This window comes from Photinus pyralis, unplaced genomic scaffold, assembly GCF_008802855.1.
Source record: "Photinus pyralis isolate 1611_PpyrPB1 unplaced genomic scaffold, Ppyr1.3 Ppyr1.4_LG4, whole genome shotgun sequence".
Taxonomy (NCBI): Eukaryota; Metazoa; Arthropoda; class Insecta; order Coleoptera; family Lampyridae; genus Photinus; species Photinus pyralis.
In genome coordinates, this window is record NW_022170511.1 from 13,479,940 (window position 1) to 13,503,326 (window position 23,387).

At 37.8% G+C, this 23,387-nt stretch overlaps 1 protein-coding gene across 3 annotated transcripts; it reads right to left on the bottom strand.

The window, feature by feature from the left end:
- Nucleotides 1-5,417: 5,417 nt before the first annotated feature.
- Nucleotides 5,418-15,753, bottom strand: LOC116168401 (luciferin 4-monooxygenase-like). 3 transcript variants are annotated; one of them, XM_031484206.1, is made up of 8 exons: nt 15,520-15,753; nt 8,681-8,976; nt 8,524-8,630; nt 8,355-8,473; nt 7,788-8,308; nt 7,583-7,736; nt 7,241-7,534; nt 5,418-6,022 (listed from the first exon to the last, which is right to left on the bottom strand). In XM_031484206.1, exons 1-8 carry the CDS (start codon nt 15,520-15,522, stop codon nt 5,510-5,512), a joined length of 2,007 nt encoding a protein of 668 aa, XP_031340066.1. In that variant the 5' UTR covers nt 15,523-15,753; the 3' UTR covers nt 5,418-5,509. The 3 variants fall into 3 exon arrangements, with proteins under 3 accessions (XP_031340066.1, XP_031340064.1, XP_031340065.1); XM_031484204.1 differs by lacking the exon at nt 15,520-15,753 and adding an exon at nt 14,760-14,894; XM_031484205.1 differs by lacking the exon at nt 15,520-15,753 and adding an exon at nt 9,026-9,397.
- Nucleotides 15,754-23,387: the final 7,634 nt, after the last annotated feature.

Below are 23,387 nucleotides of genomic sequence, written 5' to 3' on the forward strand. Positions count from 1 at the left end.
CTTGTCATTTCTTACGCACAAAAGTTCTGTCTTTTATTTAATTCCCTTCCCGATTATGTCTCACGTCCCAACACATAAAAGAACCGATTACACAACGTAGGAGTCCATTCGTGCCACCCATATCGAACCGACTGTCATCCAAATTCAAAAGTGCCGCGAAACTACCATCGTTTCGACTTGAAAGGTAGGTGGCTCTGCTTGTAGTTTTTGCCAGAGTTGCCAACCGTAAGTATAGGGTAAGTCAACGTTTTCCGTGTCGGCTTGATAGACCCCCCTAGGAACATTACAACACCTAATTCCGTCATTGTCTTCGACATTCAACTGTAGGCTTGAAACCCCAAAACCAGGGGCGGGTTACCCATCTTTCAGGAGCGGGATTACGCTAATCAAAGCTATTCAGTTTAGAATCTATGTGCGATAAATGAGTGGCGATTCAATAATTTCCACATAGGTATCTTGTTTTTAGTTAAATTTGCCTACAAGGTCATCTAATTTTCCTTGTTGCTTTTAACAAAAGGACTTTATTGCACCAAAGATGAGTCACATCCTGTGTATTTCACCCTTTCTTAGAATCTTGGTACCTGCTTACCTGACCCATAATTCCCAAAACTTGTTTTTAACCTATTTATTACCTCTTCAAGTCTATACATGCTATTTTTTGTGATGTTATAATTTTATGTTACGCATTCACATAATTACAAACAATTAATTTTACAACATAATTTGATATTAATTTGACGGCTGGTTTTTTTATTGGTAAGTTCTTTTTTTTCAAAGTTTATTTTTGCAATGTAATTTATTTTGGACTTCAAATTTCCGAGTTTTTACAATCAATAATAAATGCGATCATTATTAAACAAACTTTTCACAATTTCAGTGTTTTATTTTACGTTCCTTCCCTACTGGTGCTTTTTTTTTTAAATTTTTTTAAAAATTTGCCTTTATTTTTAAGTGGGCGGGGTTTCAGCCGAGGCTGCTCTACCAACCCAACCCACTATACATTTACAAATATCCATGTCCGAACCCGGATTCGAATCAGGGACCCTGTACCGCAGTCGAGCTTCCACTGAACTGCGCTACACGGTCCGGCAGGTCAAAGCGTTGTCTACAACTAACGTAAGGAGGTCCTGCCTTAGATGTTTGTGCCACCTTTCAAATTTAAGCGGGATCTTGTTTAGTTTTGGAGTTTTTAAACGTTGCCAGGTTGACTTTATTTCCGTGTTCTTGTAGTGTGAAGTAGAACCGGGGGGTTAAGTACACTATAACACTACACTTGCTTGGGCATATTATACTCCACACGCAAGCGGTAGACAAATTAAATAACATCTGAAAATTATACTTTAAGTTATTTTCTTAATCCAGTAATAATCTGATCGTAGAAGATTTACGCATTTAATTCACACACAGACGCTGACAGCTTCTGCACTTCAATTTACTTTTTAACACATAATTAGATCAATTGGCGGCCGGACGAAGATTCCAGCAGCAGTTTCGATAAAAGCGATGACGACATATGATTTCTCCGAGGCTACGCCGCTCTTGGTGCATAAACAGTAAATGTATTTATGAACAATTGTTCTATCGCGTTGTAGTTTTGCGGGTTTCTTGTTTCTTTGCCATTCGTTGTAGTATTACCTCTTTTTTTTTTTTTTTTTTTTTTTTTTTTTTTTTTTTTTTTTTTAAATTTATTGTGCCTCGACTACTTATGGCCATTGGCACAGTTACAGTAAGATAAGTGTGGCTAACATAATAAGTATAGGACGGTATCTATATACAATTATACAATCTGATGTCTTTCAGAAAATTAATTACTCTGGCAATATTTTCTGGTGTTGCAAGGTCTTCTTTCAGGTCTGTCCCTATCCGCCATTTTAGTCTATTTTCATCATACTTTGGGCATTCGGAGAGAATGTGGTTTACAGTAAGAATGTCGTTGCATTCGCACCGTGGTGGATCGAGACTGTCCAAGATGTGGCCATGCGTGACACCAGTATGACCAATCCTTAATCTGTGTATTATTATGGTATCCTTTCTCGGCATTANTTTTAGTCCCGTAGAAGGTTTCCCTGGCATGGTCTTGTGTGTGCGTTAATATATTTATTTGATCTTGTCATTTCTTACGCACAAAAGTTCTGTCTTTTTATTTAATTCCCTTCCCGATTATGTCTCACGTCCCAACACATAAAAGAACCGATTACACAACGTAGGAGTCCATTCGTGCCACCCATATCGAACCGACTGTCATCCAAATTCAAAAGTGCCGCGAAACTACCATCGTTTCGACTTGAAAGGTAGGTGGCTCTGCTTGTAGTTTTTGCCAGAGTTGCCAACCGTAAGTATAGGGTAAGTCAACGTTTTCCGTGTCGGCTTGATAGACCCCCCTAGGAACATTACAACACCTAATTCCGTCATTGTCTTCGACATTCAACTGTAGGCTTGAAACCCCAAAACCAGGGGCGGGTTACCCATCTTTCAGGAGCGGGATTACGCTAATCGGAGCTATTCAGTTTAGAATCTATGTGCGATAAATGAGTGGCGATTCAATAATTTCCACATAGGTATCTTGTTTTTAGTTAAATTTGCCTACAAGGTCATCTAATTTTCCTTGTTGCTTTTAACAAAAGGACTTTATTGCACCAAAGATGAGTCACATCCTGTGTATTTCACCCTTTCTTAGAATCTTGGTACCTGCTTACCTGACCCATAATTCCCAAAACTTGTTTTTAACCTATTTATTACCTCTTCAAGTCTATACATGCTATTTTTTGTGATGTTATAATTTTATGTTACGCATTCACATAATTACAAACAATTAATTTTACAACATAATTTGATATTAATTTGACGGCTGGTTTTTTTATTGGTAAGTTCTTTTTTTTCAAAGTTTATTTTTGCAATGTAATTTATTTTGGACTTCAAATTTCCGAGTTTTTACAATCAATAATAAATGCGATCATTATTAAACAAACTTTTCACAATTTCAGTGTTTTATTTTACGTTCCTTCCCTACTGGTGCTTTTTTTTTTAAATTTTTTTAAAAATTTGCCTTTATTTTTAAGTGGGCGGGGTTTCAGCCGAGGCTGCTCTACCAACCCAACCCACTATACATTTACAAATATCCATGTCCGAACCCGGATTCGAATCAGGGACCCTGTACCGCAGTCGAGCTTCCACTGAACTGCGCTACACGGTCCGGCAGGTCAAAGCGTTGTCTACAACTAACGTAAGGAGGTCCTGCCTTAGATGTTTGTGCCACCTTTCAAATTTAAGCGGGATCTTGTTTAGTTTTGGAGTTTTTAAACGTTGCCAGGTTGACTTTATTTCCGTGTTCTTGTAGTGTGAAGTAGAACCGGGGGGTTAAGTACACTATAACACTACACTTGCTTGGGCATATTATACTCCACACGCAAGCGGTAGACAAATTAAATAACATCTGAAAATTATACTTTAAGTTATTTTCTTAATCCAATAATAATCTGATCGTAGAAGATTTACGCATTTAATTCACACACAGACGCTGACAGCTTCTGCACTTCAATTTACTTTTTAACACAGAATTAGATCAATTGGCGTCCGGACGAAGATTCCAGCAGCAGTTTCGATAATAGCGATGACGACATATGATTTCCCCGAGGCTACGCCCGCTAACCATTCGGCCCGTCCAACCAGAGGCATCAGGGAATTCTGCAATCGCTCCTTGCGATTTTACTAGGAAGCGGAACCAAACCATTTCCCGTTGAAGCATCTACGACAGTGCATCTAGAACTCTTGGTGCATAAACAGTAAATGTATTTATGAACAATTGTTCTATCGCGTTGTATAGTTTTGCGGGGTTTCTTGTTTCTTTGCCATTCGTTGTAGTATTACCTCTTTTGTAGCTTGCCTTGTTGTGCTTTATAGGGTCGTAGTCAATATACCTATTCCAATGATATAAATTGTATATATTAATGTAATGGACATTTTCTTTAGTGTATCGCAGTTTGCTTTATCTTTATTGTACAGGGTGTTTATATAATATAATTAATCTTCTAGTACACAATAGCCGGATAATTTACATACTTGCGGAGTAACAACTGTAACACATACACATCAAGGCGAGTAGCATATTCGGATGTGGCGCCGTCTGGTGGCGAATTTAACATAAGATGTGGTGAAACAAGTTCATCGACCGTTTATTACTGTATTAATATTTACAAGCTTACTCCAAATAAAACAACAATTATGATTTCGAAAAACACTTTTCGTTCGTCCAGAGTTTCTTGTTGTGTTGTTGGATGCAATAATTCGTACATAAATACGGACTCTTTTGTAACATTCTACAGCTTTCCCAACAGACCATATGAGTTGCAAAGAAGAGAAAATTGGATAAAGAAAGTGAGAAGAGTGTAAGTACCTACACATCTGTTTTGGTATTATTTTACATAGTTTCGTCTCCAGAACGGCCGTTTTTTTTGTAATTTTTCTGTTGTGTGCAATAATCCAATTTGAGGTTATGATCAAGCTATTAAAAGGGATCCCCGCGTTAAATGACTTGTAAAACGGCCCCTTACTCCCGACTTGTGTAGATGGTTTCCTGATAATTTCACCCACCAAAGAATTGAAAGAATATATTTAAAATAGTGTTTCTGGAAACAGTTCTTGTCAGAAATCGTGTTTACGAACTAATTTGCACGTTTGTTATTAGAACTGAAAATGGAAAAACATGGACCTGTTTCATATAATATTTACGTAAGTCTCTATTTAGGAACGAAATTTAATATAATTAAACAATAATGCAACAAGAAAAGAAGCCTGAATTTTTAAAATTCCTGCAAGACAGCTGGCTGAAACGACACTGTAATGTAACGCAACTGACCCAACCCTTTGAATATATATTCAAACCCCAACCTTAATTTCTACGAGTAAACTAATTGATGTACCTATGCGCAGAACGGGATTTTGAAATTTCTTTAGTAGTAAGATTTGTTGCCTATCTGTAAGGGTTCAACATCACAATATGTACTGTGCGAAGTCTGCCAAACGTGTATCCCTTGCAGTTACACATACCTACATCGGACATTTTCCACATACTTTTCTCCATTCTATGGATATAGAAAATCCTACGGAGAATGTGCATGTGTGGGCCCTGTCGAGTTAAATGCGTGCGAAAGTTGGTGGCGCCAGAGAGTCGCGACTCGAGACGAAATTAACTAGAATTACGTTACAATCCTGCTGAAGCTATATACACCGTTATTGAGCCTGATCCGCAGCGGGTTTTGTTTATAGGGACAGAGTCAGTCAACGTAAAAGTTGATGAGGAATGTCAGTTTGGACGTTTCTAGGGGTTATATTGGTTGAGAAGAAGCAAGCTTATTGGTGTAGGAATTGATCTTTATCGTTTCAATCTCCCAGTTTGATGATAACTATTGAGAGGAGAATGAATGTTAAAACAAGGTTTATTTATAAAGTATAATACAAAAATATCTTACATTACTTAAATACAATAATAAAATTAATACTATAACAGCACTCAATTTGCATTAATTATCATGTTTTGTAATAACCATTTGCGTATTTTCCCGGTTGATGTCGTGGGAAATTTATCGACAATCTTTACGCCGCCGCGCAATCTCTCGTAGTCGGCCACCTTTCCGTCGACAAACGCCTGCAGGACCGATCCCGTTACCGATTCCTGCGTCGATTTCAATATGACGACGCCGAGGGGAAGGTGCCCGTTTTCCTCGTCCGGCAGGCCTATGACGGCCGCCTTGCGGACGGACGGGTGCGATTCGAGGGCGCGCTCGAGCACGCTGGGCACGATGTGGTAGTCCTTGTACTTGAACATGTTTTTGATGCGATCGACGACGTAAAAGCAGTGGTCCTCGGTGTAGTAGGCCAGGTCGCCGCTCTTTAGCCAGCCGAAGGAGTCCCAGAGGGAGGAGGGTTGCACTTTGAAGTAGCCGCTCAGCGGGAACGGGGTTTTGATGCGCAGTTCGCCTTTTTTGTTCGGGCCCAGGATTTCTTCGGTTTCGGGATCAACGATCTGTAAGATTATTGAGCAGTATTATTGAGTGTTTTCGAAATAATAAGGGACCAACTTTGAAATTTTTGAAGAGCTTTCTTTTTTGAGACTCTACACACCCCAGCCTTAAAAAATCATTTTAAGCCTTGGAGCTCATTAAGATGCCTCCTTCTCTTTTGAAAATAAAGGGCTCCCCCCCCCCCCGTGCTATATTCTTCCTCAAAACGGTCAGCCCTAAGAACTCGGGTATGGATCGAATCCCCCCCCCCCCCCCGTAAAAAAAGAAATCACTGGTTATTTCCTGACACATATAACAAGTTCTTCAGGGCACTGGGGGGTATTCTACACCCCCCAGATCCCCCGGTGCTACATTCTTCCTCAAAACGTTCAACTTTAAAGATTCTACCATAGTTTTTCATAGAGGATATCAAATCTTCCTAAAAATTATAATACAAGTGCCAAAAGCACTAAATATTTCGGGAAAGGGTGTAAACGGGGTGGGGGAGGTCTGGGAGGGGGGTATGGAATACCTTTTAGCAAACGAGAAAAATCATTTGAACCCTCTATGTCTTTAGAAAGTAGGGGAACAACTTTTCTGAGAGCTTTCTTTTTTGAGAAAGTACTACTACTACTTCAGGCTTCATCTATCCGTCTGTCTGTCCGTGCCGATGGCCCGTATGAATAAAAGTAAGCAAATGCTTATACTTGCAAAATTCAAAGTAAATACTCGTAAGTGCTCCTTCGCACTGGGCAACTTAGCAGCGCTTCTAAGCAGAAGGACAAGACGCAGTGCAGCGCTGCTAAACCATGCTAAACAGACCAGTATGAAGGGGCAGTTACGAGTATTTACTTTGAATTTTGCAAGTATAAGCATTTGCTTACTTTTATTCATACGGGCCATTAACTACTACAGTGTTCAAGATTTTTATTTTGTTCTACCAGAATCACGATAAAAATTTCGAAACCATTATTTATAGCTCAATTTCGTTGGGAAAATTAATTTTAAAAATAGGCTTTTCTTTATCCTGGCGCCATTAATAATTATAAGGATTTATTTGTAAAAACTCGATAGTAGAATGGACCCACTTTTTCGCCATTTTGTATTATATTCGCGGGACCAATCAAAGCCGATTACATTAATTCGTGGTATCCCCCACGTGAGCGAGGATGTTTTCGGGTACTTGTTGTTGATTATTTTTGTGAATTTTGAACAATTTCCTGAAATTTGGACAGGCTTACCTTGTATGACAAACCGGAAACACTCAGACCAACGGACGTTGGGTACTTCTTCTTCAGTTCCCTATCGAGTTTCGTGTTAGGCTTGAACGTCGTTAATCCGCACGGCACCTCGGTCATTCCGTACGAGAGATAGATCTCGGTATCGTAGAATACCTTCTCCAGCTTTTTCAGATGATCATTATTTATGACGTTACCGCCGACCATGATCTTCAGTCCGCTAAGATCGACGTTCCTCGGCCTTTCGTAGGCGCACATGCTGGTGATTTCCGATACGGAAAGGAACATGAAGGTGACCTGGGGGAAAGGCGACGTTATTATTTGAAAAGGTGGCGCTTTAGTTACCTTGTACTTGGTGAAATGCCAGCTTTTTTCGCTGAAGTCGGGGTAGATTAGTCGCGACGTGCCCAGGATGGTTGCCATTCCTAGGAATTTGGTGTAGAGCGTCCAGTAAGGTGTGGAGTAGTGGAGAACGAGGTCCCAACAGAACTGCGTGCTTCTGCAATTGTTGGGCTTAGAGAGATGGGTTGCAGCTAGTGGAGATGCTTACATGAAGTTACGTAATTGGAATTGGAGAGCGTGGTGGTTGTGGCAGATTGTCTTTGGTACACCAGTGGAACCGCTGGTGAAGACAATGTAGGCGGTGTCAAGTAAGCTTTTGGCCGGTATCGGGCGAAAGTCGTTTTCGCCGGGTACTGGTTGTATTAAGGATGAGAAGGGTGTGTGAACATCCGCTTTTCCGATAACAACCAGTTCGCACTTTTGCCCAACAATTTCTAGCGCTCGTTCGACTTTGTCGACCGCTTTGGATTCCACGAACATTATTTTTGGTGCAATTTGGCCTAAGCTGTTCACAAAATCGTTTAAGCTAAATGACACGTCAAGTGCGGAAACTGTTGCGCCCAAGAAGAGGGTGGCATAGGTCGGCATAGCTACAACGTCGTTGTCGATGCTGCATATCGTCACGATGTCCCCCCTTCCAATTCCGCGCTCCTTCATGTTCATCGCGAGCCGAATAGAGTCCCGCAGGAGCTCACCATGGGTTGTACTTTTCCCGGTTACGGCATCAATCTACAGTCGAATTGATGAGTGACTATTGGACACGTTACCCACTTACCTGAGCGATTTTCGCCCTATTCGCGAACATCCTTTTAAAGTACAGGCATCCGAGGCCTTCCACATCGATCGGATGGTCCAGCGCGGGAACGCGGACTATATTCTTATTTCTGGCGCAAGCTTAAAGAGAACTGTTAGACCAGCTTTGGGCCAACGAACATGATGCTTACCAAGTGTCTTGCGAATGGAATCCTTAAACGTTGGCGAGCTCACAACTCCATCATTCAGGATTAGAAGATGTTCGACTTTCAAAAGCGCCTTAACAATCATCAAAGCCCTACGGTACAAAATCATCAAGCTGATGGATCTCTCAGCCCAATTTCCTACCTGTGATACAGATCACTTTCGCAATTCTGAATATGCCTAGGAAGCCAAGCTACCAAAACAAGCTCTCCTTTTCCCGCGGAATGGTCGTCAAAGTACAACATGTAGTAGCACTGATCCGATCGCAACCTCGAGAGCGTACGTTCCACTCCCTCGTGCATGTAACCATAGTCGTCCAAATGGAGTTGCGGACCTTCACGCAGACCGAGAAGAAGATACTTGTACTTTTCACCATTTCGTATGTGCTGGATCGCCTCCTCGCAGTCGGCGTCCATTCTTATATCGACCACTTTGCAAGCCTAAAACGAAAGGTATCAGTTAGTGGGTAGAGTGGAACTTTCCAAGCACATCGTCCATTGGATTTTCCCGCTGGCTAACCACAGCAAATTATACTAATAACACAGCGCGCGAATTTGAAATTTTAATTATGCTTCTAATAAGTGCGGAAGTCGTCATTGATTCAAGATTACTTCGCAATCGTGAAGTGTAGACCGTGAAGTATCTACGTGTTGTTCACAGCCTTGGACGACGCCTAATGTTTCATTTTTTGCTTTGGGAATCTCAACACGAAAATAATCACAGTTTCCAAAATTCTTTGCCAATATCACAGCGTAATCAACATTTTTATAATACACGAATGACGGCAAAGGTAAACTTGGGTTTGCCAGTCACGGACGTTAGTCACGTTGCAACTAAAAACATTCCGCACACTGCTATCTTACTATTGAAATTGAGCCATGAAACTTTATCAGTTTCATTGTGTTTATTTACTTGTCGATTATAACTTTATATGGAAATTCCAAGGCAATGGAGATAGAACACGTCATCCTAATATATCAATTGGTTCTTCGAACCTAATCAACACTATAGCTATTATCATTGAATATCCAACTCCATTGAATATCCAGAGTTGGATATTCAATGCTATTATGAAGGTGACTGTCAGAATAGGGAATTAAAACAACTATAAATTGTGCACAACTCTTGTGCAGATAAAGCGCATTTTTTTTACCGAAATAGCTTTTGTTTTGACATCACCAATGGATATATTTCTTGCAGACGTCTCAATCGCCCTTTGTGAGTACCCTCTTGCGACAATCCGTTCTTGAGGTATAAGGTAATATACCCGATCACGATGTCGAGGAGGGCTATGGTTGCTAGAAATTAATTCCTTTCGTTGAGACCTTTCATGAAAGTACCATGAAGGAAAAAACTAGTTCCACTCCTCCCCCTTCCCCTCTTCCCCGTACTTTGATAAGAGGACAGAAAGAAGGGCAGTAGTTGGTAGAAAACGGTTCCTTTCGTTGAGACTTTTAATTAAAATACAATGAGAGATAAAATTAATTTTTACCCCCCCCCCTCTCAGGCCCCGTCGCTCATTGATTTCAAAAAAGAGTCGCACGGGAAAGTTATAGTTTGTACAAACCAATTTATTTCGATGAGACTTTGAATTAGAATACCATGAAGAGTAGAGGAACATGTGTTTACCCCCCCCCCTTCCATTTTTAAAAGCTTGGCACCATTATTAAGACCATGCGTATGCAAAATCTGAGATCAATTGGTTGTCGTATGTAAAAGTTATGCACGTTTTACTTTCAAAAACAGCATCTAAGGAAATAATTCGTGGGGTGGGTGGGGGGGGGGCATTTTAGACAGCGAGATTTGATGACCGTCTGGCACACCTTCAAGGTATAGGCTACCTACTGCAAAAAATTCCAGGACTCTAGGACGGGATGAGAAGAGAAACACGAGATAAAAAGTGAATGAAATAAAGAAGAGAATTGAAATTGTCAGAAAAAGGAATTTAAGGTAGGAACAAGGATAAAATCGGATTACCAACCGATGTAAATGAGTCTAAAAGGGAAGATAAAACGATCAAGAAATGGACAGATACAAGAACGAAGGGCGAGATACAGTTTATACCTTTAAGCCAGCATTTGACAGAGTAGAAAAAGAAAAAGTATTGGAAGTGTAAGAGACGGCCGCCGTGCCGTTTAAAAAATTTGGTTTGTTAAAGACAGGAAAATTTACACATATACCGCTTCATAGCGAACATGAACAAAAGTATGTCTGGCGATAACAAGAAAAGTATTGGGCAATAACGAGCGCGGTTGCCACGATCACTTCGAACACATGAGTTTCGTTCCGTTCTGTAAAGCCGAGCACGTGACAAAAATGCAGGTTTACCATTCGAGGTGGTTGCGTTCAGAAAATAGGTCCCGTTTCGGAACTTCTAACGGGCGAGAGCAGGTTTTCCCGGGCGATCACGTACAAACACCCGTGGGTCGAAATTTTTAGCTGTGTTGCAACAAATATAATCTCCTCGCATATGTGCGAAAAATTGCGGTCGAAATTCGAGAACCAAAACGTGCAATTTCTTAGTGAAATCTATTCGAATAGTAGTACAAATTAGCAGTTTAACCACCAAATATAAGTGTGCGCGAATTGGCGATTACAGTAAATTATTTACGAGTGGTAAAATATACGCGAAGGAACATTTTCGTGTGATAAGAAAAAAAGCTTTCTCGGATTGAATCCAATCGGGGCACGAACACCGGATTAATCAAACCAGAGCATTAGATTTTGAATTTCAAATTCTAAGAAGAGGTAAAGGGCCAAACTTCCGCAAGGCAAGACGTTTGAAAATATATTTATTACTGAGCTAGCCGTGGGTCAAATAAACATTAATTGCCACATTGAAATTTTTTGCCAGGGCCGTAGAGGTTCAATTTTATTTTGTGCAAATAAGATCTTCGCGCCTTGTACATTTAACTAAGCCGTTACATAAATGTTGGGCGATGGGAAAATAGACTTTTTAGTGTCCGAATATTCGACGCCTTATCACCCGGAGTCATATGTCCTCGCGACTTTTTGTCTTTGTGTCTTATTGTCTCGCGCCTTTTTTTGTCCCTGCGCCTTATTGTCCCGCATTGAAATGACCGCGCCCTGTTGTCCAGCTCCGTGAAATAACCGCCAGGAAACGAGAGAATCGACTATTTCCGAAAAATTATGTTAAGCTTTCGTCTTCTTAGTGCAATTGAGTTGCAACTGTTGGATCTGTATCCTCGTGGCGCTGAAGGATAACCTCTTTTTCTTGTGCTTTCATGAATGTACCGATTCCAATTGGTACAATAAAAAACAGGGCGGATTTGACTACCACACGTGATATAAAAAAGAGACAGGTCAAATGGGGAGAGGGGATTAGTCAGGGAGAAAGAATTAATTATTATTCGCGTTGAGATGGTACCAGAACGTGTATTTTTGAACTACCGTGTATATAGCAATTTGCAACTAACCGTTACAGTGGATAACTATGAAATTTCAACGAAATTAGGTGCGCGATTCGATGTTTCGGTTTCGCGGGTAAATGAGACGTGCGCGCGCGTTTATTCGGGAGAGACTACAGAGGCGTGAAGTACGCAAGACAAGTTTGACGTATATATTATGTGGCGTCTAACTAATTATTATTTGGTGGAAAAAGCGACAATAGTGTTCCACAATAAGATGCTTTTCCAAGCACAGCAACAATTGATCAACGAGTAGGAACAATGTCCAACGCCAATCTAGCAGATTAGAAGAGCTATCTACTTCCACTTCATGTACGAAGACATATTTATTGATGGAGATTGCTGTAAAAAGGATGTAAGATTATATATTTTCGTAATAATTTTGGGATGTGGAAACCGTTTACCTGTGACGTCACAGTTACAATAAATCAGACAATACCTACATTTGACAGTATTTATCGATTTGAAGATATAAGTCAGGTAACGTATCGATAAAAATTTGGCCGTTTATCTGAACACAACTTTCCCAATTTTTCCTCTAAGTTTTGGACCACATTATGTATTTACAGGTGTTTTACTGGAGTTAATAACCTAGGGAGCAATTACAAGTCAATGAGTCAGTAAAAAAAATCAACATCATTACGTCATCAACATGGAGGTAACATTTTCAAACCCATACAATGTGAACGTTTCTGCGTCTTGATAACGAGAAAAATTCGAAAATTAATTCATTCGAGTCTTGTTTTCAAAAAGCAAGCAGGTTTAGTTCGAAAGTAAGATTTTTTCGAATAAATGTCAGTATTAAACGAGCCGCCATTCTGATTTGTGATAGCAAATAAATGTTTTCTTTTTGTGCACCTACGGGTAAATGAACTGAGACATGTTTTATTTGAAAGAATCACCTTTGGAAGTTATTGAAATCGACCATTATTTTTAAAACTCCCGGTAAAAGGACGATCAAAATTCACGGCAGTCACGGACTGATATGTACAGGGCTCAACAGAAAAGCAAATTTTGACAAATATGGAATAACTTGAACACCTTTGATGTTGGGTATGCAGAAATGCGGTATCATATATCATATCAGGTCCCTATTTTCAGTTCGTGAGTCGCGATTTAATTATTAATTTAGCGAGACATAAATAATCATAAAAGTTTGTTTAAACCATTGTCACCTTCTTGACCTAGAATCAATTAACATACTTATACAAATGAAACATTTGTATAGTATGTCACTACCTAATTAGCAGTCTGCTAATAGTTGTAGCAAACTTTGAAACACCTTGTATAGTCATTTTAGTCCATTTTTTAAGAATCAGAAACCTATTCACTTAAAGTTTACTGATTAACAGTTTTTAAACAAATTTATTGTAATATATACGAGTTACCATTGGATACAATAAACAAAACATAATCTCTATGAATAGGTACATGGGCTAATTGCATTTAAACTTGGTCACGTGTGTTTACGAACCCGGTAAATGTAAAGTCTTGTGTAATTTGAGAAAGCCGAGCGTGTAACTCTTGTAAGAGGTCGGAATTTTTTGGTTTTCTTGAAAGCGTGATAATAATTGTGTTTAATTGCACTTTTCCTTAATTTGATCATCGTCCTATTTTCTATGTTTCTGAAGATCCCCATGATGATGGGGTGTGAAATACTGCAACAGAACTAGTTGCGACATCTCAGGCTGTGACTGATCTCCAATCTTAACGGTAGGCTTGGATATCCCGCACGAGGAACAAGTTACAAGGCCCAGGGGTGGGGCGCTGCTAACAAAAACTCTTCGGTTTAGAATCTATGTGCGATATGAGCTGCAATTGCCGATGTATTAACATTTTCATTCTGTACGCTGGGTCATATAACCATTAATATTGAGCGTATAAAGTCGCGGGGGAAGATCTAGTAAAATCATAAATAAAACTGCAACCGGTAAAAAGGTGAAAGACAAATAATTTATGCTTTTTTTGTTGCAAATCGTAAGTTATTAGGGTAATTTTGAACATTTGCATACTTTATTGTTGTAGAAATATATCTTCTGCTAGATGTTAGTACTTGTAACGGGAGTTCGCGTTGCAGTTTAAATGTTTCAGTTCTGTTTGGGTATTTTGTATGCGTAAAGTTTCATGTGTGCTGCTGCATACGAATGGTAGGCGCGAGTCAGTTTTTTTTTAGCGATTGCGTATTCAACTTTGGATTGGTTCCGTCTGAATAGATGCGAGATAATGTAAATTGGTTAGGATGAGGGATTGGGGAAAAAACGACGGCGGTTGTGTTTTAGGTTAGCAGCGGAACCATCCAATTTTCCACTCGCTGCTACCTTTCCAAAGACGAAAATCAGCTGTTAATGGGAGTTCATTGAATTAATTAAGTTCAGTAATACCATTCTTTGATGTGGGATACATTTTTATTTAGCATCAGGTTTTAATTTTCAGAAGGAGATAAAAAACCAACCTTCCGCAAGGTAAGTCATTGGTTACTGAGCTAGCCGTGGTAGTAAATTTTATCACAAAAAATTAATTGTTACAGTTTAACATAAAAATTAAGTTCTACATACAAGGGGGGTTTCTGACCCCTGTAAATGTAACTAAGACGTTACAAATTTCAGCAATTAAAAGGTAGGTAAATATTTATTTACACGGTGTTTTCTATATAGGTCTAGACAGCCTATTTAAATATTGTGCTTGTACTTCGTGCTTGATATTATGTGTGAATGACTAGGGTCACTTTTGTTTCCATGGAAATTTATAATTAATGATTAAGTACATTCATCAGATGTGTCTTGCATCATACTTACATCTTGAGCGGTGTTTCTAATATTCATTTTTACACAGTTGTCTTTTTAAGCCGCAACACTACAAGGTACAAAAACTAAACACTTTATTTTTGAAAGTTAAACAAACTGACCAGAGATGAAGCGTATGTTTTTAAAGGAAGATTTTGGTGAAGTGTATAAGAGATGGTTTATTATTGTAAATAAAAAATGACGTGCAGTTTTGTAACTTTGATTATGTCACACTAATAACAAGAAACGATACAACAAAAAAGATTAAATTAAAATTCAGGCTGAAAATGAAACAACTTGTTTACGTTGAGTCGATTATAAACAATGGCAAGAATTTGGTTATTCAGGGTGTAATCCAAGGCTGAGAAGATAATAAATTAATTTATTGAAATTAAAACATTTCGGAAATTCGTCGGTCAACCACATTCTCGATTTGGTTTTACTTAATTTATTGTTAGTTGTCAATTTAGCGACATATTTGTTTACAATAAATCGGGCAGGTGTTATGATATCATCAACAATGTTAATTAATGAGCCAATTAACGAATGAAATGTCAAGGGAAAAATTACGATTATACAAGAATTCTTGTAATTACAATGATTATTTTTGTGCAGAAGTATAATTAATGTAATTATCTTTCCGCGCCAAAGCCTTGTTGCATTAATGTTAACGAATTGCGCGTAGTTTTGCAATTTGGCACCTTAGAAACCCAGTTGAGCAATGGGGTACCCAAAAAAGGCCCTAGTGCATCCTTAATTACTTATCGCTTACCATTGCATTAAGTCTCTCAGGCCTTGAACTGATTATTGGGAATTAACAACACTTAATGACCTCTTATCAACGATTTGTTTATAAATGGATCAATCACGATAACGTCTTTCGGACACGAAACCAGATCTTACTCCATGATTCTCACGCCGCACATCACCTTTTTATCTGCTTCTATTTTCCTACGCAAATAATCGCAGAAATGGGATTTCCCCAACCTGCGTTCCAACTGGAAATCTTCGTTTTTTCTACGTCAAAACTGGAAAACCAGTCCCTCAACGTAGACGTCCAAGGTTGCGAGTTGAAGAACTCGTAGACAATGGGCGATTGAAAAAAATGGGTATTCCAGTTTGAGTTCAATTGCAAAATTGCAATTACGTGCACCTTTAGATTTACGACGGCATTGTTTTTGATAGGAGGATACTTATGATAACGGTACTTATCAGCTCTCGGAAAGTGTCAGCTAGTGCGATTTACTCAACAGTCCGTGACAAAGGAAGTGGTTCTGGATGGGCCCCGACCAGTTAAGACAGGTGATCTGGACTATATTAATTGCCAAAAGTGATCATTTGGGGGTAGGGTTTTGAAATTTGGAACGCATGAACTTCCATTACCTTAATTCAACTTCAATTAACAAATAAGTAGCCTTATCAGATAAAAACCATTCACTTAATCTGTTTGGACTAATGAAGTGCATTTAAACATTACAAAATAGCCTGACGAGCCTGAACCAACCGCAATGCTTCTACGCTCTTACCTTTACGTAACTAATTGCAAATAATGTGGACAAGACTGTAACGTTGAATTTTTTTCCCACGGTTACCTCAAGTTTACTAATACTTTGTTACAATTTACGTAAATGGACCTACTTCTTTTAAAAACTGGAACAGCTAACCTGTCGCTTCTTAGATGGACATTATTCTTTTAGAAATAAAGAGTTTAACCAACCACAATATTTCTTTCTACAAGCTTATGTGTGCAAAAAGGCATATAGGTATATGTACCTGTCTTATTGTACGTACCTACCATGTATGTACATGTCAAAAAAACTGTCAATAAAAATTAAGCTTCAGTCTTGTACCTACTAACTCGATAATTTACATTCTCCCACAATTGACTCCACAGGTTTCAATTCACGTTCAACTTCTATCTGCGTTACAGTTAACAATGAGGTCATCAATGTAGTCCTCGAAGGGTTCACTTCCAATGAGTACCTACAGATTTTGAATGGGTTTTGTTTGTAGCTGTTTTCACTTTGACTACTCGAACAATTCCATCTTTACCGGGGATCAATTTCATAACACGACCTAAGGGTCAAAATACACGGTCATTTCGAACAAGTACAATTTCATTTAATGCGAGCTTACGAGATGGCTTCTGATTTATTCTACTTATGAGCTGGGACAAATATTCCTTTAGAAAAAGTTGTCGTAACTCATCTCTCAGTTTCTTCATGTACTCCATCGATAATTCAGATTTTCAGAATCCATATCTCCTTCCGGGAACTTAAGTCCACATTGGTTTGACATAAATATGGAGGGAGTTAGGGGTTCTAATTCGTCGTTATCTTCACTAACATACGTTAGCGGTCTCCCGTTGATCACCTCTTCCATAATAAGCAATGAATCCTCTAATTTCTTCCCATTGAGTGTAAACTTTCCAATAGATCATCATATCTTTCAGGATCCGGAATCCGGATGATACGTTCCCTGTGCCGTAACCTTGTCCATGATTTTCTGATAAACTGTGTCAGAAACTGTACTTGTAATCATTGACTTGGCATAGGTAACTATTAGCTTTTCGATAGAGATCGCTTATAACTTTAAAGGTCCTTTTTCTGAGGCATTGAAAGACGGGACGAACGAGTCCAATTTAAGGGTGTTTTTACACTAAAAACATCAAATCTTGAAATTGATGTATCAACCCTTAAATAACACCAATAAAATGTATACACACATAATTCTTTTTTCTTAGAATTAGTCTCGGAAATATTGTTTTAGACTAAGTCGTTTTTCTGGAACTAGTTTTATCCTTCATGGTACTCTAATGAAAGGTCTCAACGAAAGGAATTAATTTCTACCAACCATAGCCCTCCTCCTCGACCTCTTAGCGTTATCGGCTATATTCCCTTATACCTCAAGCATGGATTGTCGGAAGAGGGCGATTGAGAAGAAATATATCCATTGGTGATGTCAAAACAAAAGCTATTTCGGGTAAAAAAATGCGCTTTATCTGCACAAGAGTTGTGCAGAATTTATACTTGTTAGCTCGCTTCTCAGAAATGGTGTTTAGACTAGGGCGTTTTTCTAAGGAATTGGAATCGGAGACGGACGAAATGTTTCTACACGAGTTTCTAAACTAAAAACATTAAATCCTGAAATTGATATATCAACCCTTAATTAACGTCGAGATTAACGTCAATAAAATGTATACACAGTCTTTTGTTTCAAATATAGTGTTTCAGTGTTTCGCGTTTTCTACACTAAAAACATCAAATCTTCTAGGAAAGGAAGACGTATCGCATGTAGAAAAAATGTTATAGAATTACTTAGTTGATTTCAAATGCTTTGTGTTTGTTAGCTTCTTAAAAATAGCAATTTACTTACCCTACAGCTATACGAGCGCAAAATTTTAGAACAAAGAAAATTGGCAATTAATCTTATTTACTTGTAACTAATTTGTAAGCAAGTTCGCAATAGGTAGATATATCTTGGCCATTTAGAAAAAATAATGTTTATTCGGTGTGCTTCTACTTTGAAGAAAACACGAATAATTAAGATCTTTAAATTGTCGATCGGTGAGCTTCTCCACAGAAATGAGCCAATTTAAATAAACCAACTTCTCAATCTCTGAGATAATTCGTTGTTTCGAGGTATACAGCGGTCATGGCCGGCTTCATTTCATTTACCCACGGGCAGTTTTCCGGTAGGTATTTTCCAAAGTTTCTTTTAAAGCGTAGTCACAAAGTAAATATCACAACTTTCATTTGAAGCGGTTTTTTTTAACTAAAATTGATATTTACGGATAATGGAATTTAATTGTTTCTGCTTGTGTTTCCTACAAACAGAATCAATCTAGCTTCTAGTTTTTGAGATACAGAGTGAAAACGAAAAGTTTGGTGTTATCATAACTCACTACCTCGCTTACTACCAATGTAACATTAAAACAAGTTAAAAAGTAATCGTAAACGATTTACATAAAGAGCATTTCCACTTGCATTCATTTCCCATTTGTAAGATGCAACTTCTATTAAAATCGTAAAAATCCGGCCACGTGCTACTTCAATTTCAGTTTATGAGAAGAATTTCATTTCAATGCTTTTCTAAATAAGAAAGTTGGAACTGCGCATGCGCAAACCTAAATTTTAAAACTAATGTTAGATTTTCCTTTATTCCAAGTGCCTATGTATCACATTTCATTTAAATTCTTCCATAAATAAAAAAGTTGGCACTGCGCATGCGCAAAACCAAATTTTGGAACTGGCGTTTGATTTTCCTTTATTCCATGTGCCTATGTATCAAATTTCATTTAAATTCTTCCATAAATAAAACAGTTGGCACTGCGCATGCGCAAAATCAAATTTTGAAATTGGCGTTTGATTTTCCTTTATCCCAAGTAGGGCTGGGCGATTACGGGTTTGAATAATCGATAATCGATTATGAAAAATAATCGATTACACTGATTAATCGATTAATCAAATAGTCGATTAATCAAATAATCGATTAACCAAATAATCGTTTAATCAAATAATCGATTAATCAAATAATCGATTCATCAAATCATCGATTAATCAAATAATCGATTAATCACCTAATCGTTTAATCAAAAGTCGATTGTCACATACAAGGAGTGATAAATATTTGTTTGTATGCATTAATACGTTAATTATTTAATAATAGAAATAAAAAATAATTCCATTACTCTTTTCATCAAATCGTTCATTACTAGGCAGATCGATTAATCAATAATCAACAAAGTGCCCTGGTTCGAATCCGGGTTCGGGCATGGATATTTGCAAATGCATAGTGGGTTGGTTGGTAGAACAGCCTTGGCTGAAACCCTGCCCATTTGAAAATGAAGGTCAAAAATAAAAATAAATAAATAAAAATAAATGATTAGGCAGCTTACTCTCCGATGAGGTGTGCTTTAGTTTCGATGATACAATCTTAATTCATTTTAGCTGCTTAAAGTGACGTTTTAACATCCGCTATAAAATAAAATAATACTTGTGAGCTGTGAGTGCTCCTTTTTGCGTAAACTGATGATCCAGCTAATAATAATCAATTAAAATTTACTTAATAATTGATTAATCAAACAATCGATTAATCAAATAACCGATTAATCAAATAACCGATTAATCAAGTAATCGATTAATCGATTAATTTAATAGAATAATCAAACCCGATTATCGATTATCGTTTGATTATAATCGATTAATCGATTTTTTTGCCCAACGCTAAATTCCCAAGTGCCTATGTATCAAATTTCGTGTAAATTCTTCCATAAATAAAAAAGTTGGCACTGCGCATGCGCAAAACCAAATTTTGAAATTTGCGGTTCATTTTCCTTTATTCCATGTGCCTATGTATCAAATTTCATTTAAATTCTTCCATAAATAAAACAGTTGGCACTGCGCATGCGCAAAACCAAATTTTGAAATTGGCGTTTGATTTTCCTTGATCCCAAGTGCCTATGTATCAAATTTCGTGTAAATTCTTCCATAAATAAAAAAGTTGGCACTGCGCATGCGCAAAACCAAATTTTGAAATTGGCGTTTGATTTTCCTTTATTCCATGTGCCTATGTATCAAATTTCGTTTAAATTCTTCCATAAATAAAAAAGTTGGCACTGCGCATGCGCAAAACCAAATTTTGAAATTGGCGTTTGATTTTCCCTTATCCCAAGTGCCTATGTATCAAATTTCGTTTAAATTCTTCCATAAATAAAAAAGTTGGCACTGCGCATGCGCAAAACCAAATTTTGAAATTGGGGTTTGATTTTCCTTTATTCCAAGTGCCTATGTATCAAATTTCATTCAAATACTTTTATAAGTAAAAAAGTTTGCAATTCGGTTTATAAATGGTCGAAATGCGAAAAGGGCACTGTGAATTTTGAATCGATTCGATTCAACTTTTGGCATTGCGTATTATATGGCTAAAGCTATGCCCATATTGAATTTAATGCAATTCAGTTCATAACTAACGGAGATGTAAAAGCGATCGAACATTTCTAAACAAAGTTATCGTTCACACGGACAGATAGATGGACAGACAGGCAAAGGAACAGACGACGGACAGACCAACAGGCAGACGACAGATAGCAATGCAAAATTATAAAGTGTAACATTATGGAACATGTAAAAAACGGTTTTTTGTTTTTCTTACAATAACTTTTTTTGTAAGCGATACAGAAAAAATCCTTCCTTGGTGCAAGACTCGACACCATAACGAACCAAATAGCGAAAAAAGTAGAACAATAGCTCTTAAGATAAAGAACTAGTAGTGTCTCAAAACGAGCGGACGGACGGACGGACAAGGTGGCCACAATAGCGCATTTTTTTAGCGCATTTCCACATCAGATTTATCCTTAATAATAAAACCGTAGCGATATTTGCTATAACTGTCCTTAAATACCACTAAATAACGTTTTTTCTGAAAAGACTCACAAAAGGATCCACAAACATCGACCGAAATTAGTTCTTTCGGTTGTGAGGCACTTTTTCTGTTGCCAAATGGAAGTCTATGAGCCTTACCATATACGCACGGTTCACAAATTGTATCATAACACTTAACTTTAAGATTAAACTCTTGTTCAAGCTTTTGGTTTGGTTGCGCAATTTAATCGAATTTATAATTATAATTTTAATTTCACTCTTGTAAATAGTGTATTGTTGCTCTATTATTGGAATGTTTTCTGTTTGAGCAATAAAGTATTATTATTATTGTCGGTGTTTCTTGTGAGAACTCAGGTCTAGCCTAGTTAACTAATCGCACGGATTAAAATCAAGTAACGATTAGTGTCCGTGTCTGGTGAAGTTATGTATAGGGTCCTAAAAAAAAATAAATAAATAAAATAAAAGTTCACACACTCACTTTGGAAATCTAGAGATAGTATGTAATTCATACTTACCAACATAGCTATTGATGGGCACAATAGCCAACGCTATCAGGAAAGAGGAAAACAAAAAAATCATTATAATAATTCCTGTAATTTTATTAAATGGAGTTTATTGTGTAAGTGTTTCTTTGGCTTTGCGTTTGTGTTGAATACGAGTGGGTTGTGATAACGTGGTGTGTTTCTGTGAAGAAGGAGTTTTGTTTTTTATTTTTTTTAATATTTTTTATTATTATTATTACTATTTTTACTGACGCCCCGTCTTGAGACAAAATTGGATTAATATTTGCCCTATACAATGATCCAAACTTCTCTCGAATACCACTCAACACTGTGATGCCGTTTACCAAAAACGAGCAAGTGGTTACGGTGAATCTGAATTCACTGTTTAAATCATGCGCAGCCAATGGTGAAAATAAATTTCTCGAAATTTTCGGAACGTACCAAACATCTTTCAATAAAATATGTTGGTTCTTTCCATTGACAATTAAAGAGACCTTGATAGTTACGCTCCCGATAGCAATCAAACGTTCTTCTCCAGCTGCTTTAATTGTGCGCGGATCTTTAAACTCATCAAACGTACAATACCAATCAGAACGACTAGTAGCCCCATTATCCACAAACCAATCCTCTGAATTTGGTTCAGCAGCTAAAACTTCATTATCTATTGAGACTAAAGCGACCTGAGACTCTGCAGCATTACTTTCAGCATTACTACTGCTACTACTACGTTTAGGACGACCATCTGTGATCCATTTTCTACAACTTCTCACCCAGTGACCCTTCTTTTGACAGTAATTACAGGTATCTTCTTTCTTAAGTTTCGATACAAAATTGAAATTGTCGGTACCCCTCTTTGTCTGCTTATTTGACTTAACCAACAAGGCTACTTGTTTATCACTATCATTACTTGAAGGCTGTCTTATATTTCGTTCGAAAATAATAATCTGCATGGTTAATTCGTCGAATGTTTTAACATGATCTTTCGTTAACAGCATCCAACTCGATTTAAAATTCTCAAAACTACTTGGTAAAATATTTAAAATTTTACATACCAATAGTAGATCTGGTAATGGATTTTCATTCTTAGCTTTTAACCCGTTATTCAGCTCGTTCCATAGACTCTTGAGCTTGGCTACGTGTGTGGGAACATACTCGCCCGACGTCCTACCAAATGAAAACAGCTCTGTACAAATCTTGAACAGCTGATCTTTGGATGCTGTTTTAACGCCTCCCATGCATCATGTGCCCGTTCCCGATATCCACCCCACCACGGAGCGGCAGCAACATTGAATTTAAATTTAAATTTTTTCTAAAACAGTATCTTTTCCAATAACTTGCCAATCCAATGATTTGAAGAAGTTACTGCATCCTTGAAAGTTAGTTCCGTTGTCACTCATCACAAGTCTTGGTCTTCCTTCTAATCTTAATAAACTGTGTGGAAGCTCCAATGGAGGCTTCCGTAGACAATGAATTTACAACTTCTAATCTGCCAGCTCGAAACACTGCACAAGTGAATATATGATAATCCATACCTTCTTTTGATTTTTTAGATATAAGGGGCCTGTTGCATCCACTCCAACTACTTCAAATACTTTATTAACTTCTAGTCGTTCCAAGGGAGGGTAACACAGTAACATGTTTAGCACCAACTTTTCTACATTTTACACAGTTGAAAATACCAGATTGTACCGTTCGTCGTGCTTTGATGACCCAATATTTTTCTCTCAATTTAGTCTGTAACGGAAGCTTGTTAA

Bases quoted from the DNA above. Each gene is read 5' to 3' on its own strand.
- LOC116168401 (XM_031484204.1), bottom strand. From the start codon at position 14,786: ATGAATATTAGAAACACCGCTCAAGAT. The intron at 8,474-8,523 runs GTAAGCATCATG...GTTCTCTTTAAG, and splicing joins TTCCATTCGCAAGACACTTG to CTTGCGCCAGAAATAAGAAT. The intron at 7,737-7,787 runs GTAAGCATCTCC...CAACAATTGCAG, and splicing joins TTCCAATTACGTAACTTCAT to AAGCACGCAGTTCTGTTGGG.